At 30.9% G+C, this 1,917-nt stretch overlaps 1 protein-coding gene across 1 annotated transcript in view; it reads right to left on the bottom strand.

Annotated features, from left to right (window-relative positions):
* Window positions 1-1,917, bottom strand: part of LOC106470568 (gamma-butyrobetaine dioxygenase-like) — a 17,551-nt gene that overhangs the window by 10,800 nt on the left and 4,834 nt on the right. Inside the window, exon 4 of the mRNA XM_013931132.2 lies at window positions 1,677-1,858. Within this exon, the coding sequence (XP_013786586.1) occupies window positions 1,677-1,858 (182 nt within the window). The remainder of the gene's footprint in view (window positions 1-1,676; window positions 1,859-1,917) is intronic.

The raw sequence follows: 1,917 nt of genomic DNA on the forward strand, positions 1-1,917 counted from the left end.
CTCAGAGTCTCGAGTACATCATTTTATTACTAAGTCTGTGAAGAACAATTAAATTATTCTCAGAGTCTCGAGTACATCATTTTATTACTAAGTCTGTGAAGAACAATTAAATTATTCTCAGAGTCTCGAGTACATCATTTTATTACTAAGTCTGTGAAGAACAATTAAATTATTCTCAGAGTCTCGAGTACATCATTTTATAACTAAGTCTGTGAAGAACAATTAAATTTTCTCAGAGTCTCGAGTACATCATTTTATAACTAAGTCTGTGAAGAACAATTAAATTTTCTCAGAGTCTTGCCAAAATCTCAGTAATGAAACATACAAATTTGCCTGAAATAAAAGGAGACAATTTAATAAATAAACAAGTTTAGTTTCACTCCAATTAATACGTTTGGTTGTTTTAAAACAAAGCCACATTGGGTTCAGATGTAATTACAACTTACAATAACATAAAAATGAACAGTACTTCCATAAAAACAAAAGTCTAATCATTTGTTGGAAGTGTTTAAAATACAAACTTTAAAGATGAAGATTAACACACATCTTCTATACAGTGTTGTAGTTTTGAATACAGGCAGACAATTAACAAAAAAAAAAAAACAATCGTAAAACTATTCTACCATAATGCTTTTTTAGATTCTTAACAAAGCAACCATAATCATATAAACGACGAACCACTCACACTTATGTTTCAAACACTTGAGTATCCAAACGTACAATTAAGTGTATATTTGCTTTATTTGAGATAAAAAGAAATAAGAAACCTATCACAATCCAACTGATATAACTTGTGTAGTATTAAAGCTGAACCAAACAGTTTCAAAGAATCACACCTTTTGGTAAATTACAGTCAATTTTAAATTTCTACATTTAAGGTCACATATGTGTAATCAATAAACAAAGCTTTATTTTTTTTGGGGGGGGGAATATTCTCCCTCTTTTTTTTTGTAAATCCAGGAACAGAGTTATTGTAATAAATTTTGTGTGTCAGTCTATCCACTATTCGAATGTTTACTTTCAAAATTTCCCATAAGAATTAGTCTCCAGAGAAAGAAGACCCTAAATAATTTCTTGACATGAAAGTGTAAATGTTAGGAAACATTACCGACACATAATGCAAGGGGGAAAAACTAAAACTATCTTAAATGTATACTGAATTACATTTCAGCTCTAGGGAATTTCTGGAGCTCGTTTCTACAAGCTCTAGCATATACAGTATTTATCCTGCTTAATATTTATGGAAGAGTTTCTATAAACATCCAACAGTATCTATCCTGCTTAATATTTATGGAAGAGTTTCTATAAACATCCAACAGTATCTATCCTGCTTAATATTTATGGAAGAGTTTCTATAAACATCCAAAGTATCTATCCTGCTTAATATTTATGGAAGAGTTTCTATAAACATCCAACAGTATCTATCCTGCTTAATATTTATGGAAGAGTTTCTATAAACCAACATTGGACCAAAATAAATTGTGTTAGAAAATATTTATAGGATTCATGATTTTATCTATGGTAGATGTTAGGAAACACCAGCACTAAGGTCATTAAAATATTTTGTCTCATATAGCACATTATAAACCAAAATGTTTTTATTTTATTATGACAAATTTAAAAAAATGCTTTCCATTACTAAACTTAAATCTACACCAACAGATTCCCGCACTTACCAGTCAGGTTCATAGACACTTTTATGGATATCCCCATTTTCCTTCCACACCAACTCCAGTTGACCATTTTCAGTTACCCGAAAAGAAGTGGGGGAGATGTTGATGTCCAGTTCTGCAGTGTCGACAAGTTTCTGTTTACTGTTTGAATCGATGCAGGAGTGACAGTGACAATTGTCTCGTAGCTACAGAATGCAAGAAATACCCATCTCAAATCATGCACACTTCTTCAAAAAGTAGAAAT

Source organism: Limulus polyphemus, unplaced genomic scaffold (assembly GCF_000517525.1).
Source record: "Limulus polyphemus unplaced genomic scaffold, Limulus_polyphemus-2.1.2 Scaffold4089, whole genome shotgun sequence".
Taxonomy (NCBI): Eukaryota; Metazoa; Arthropoda; class Merostomata; order Xiphosura; family Limulidae; genus Limulus; species Limulus polyphemus.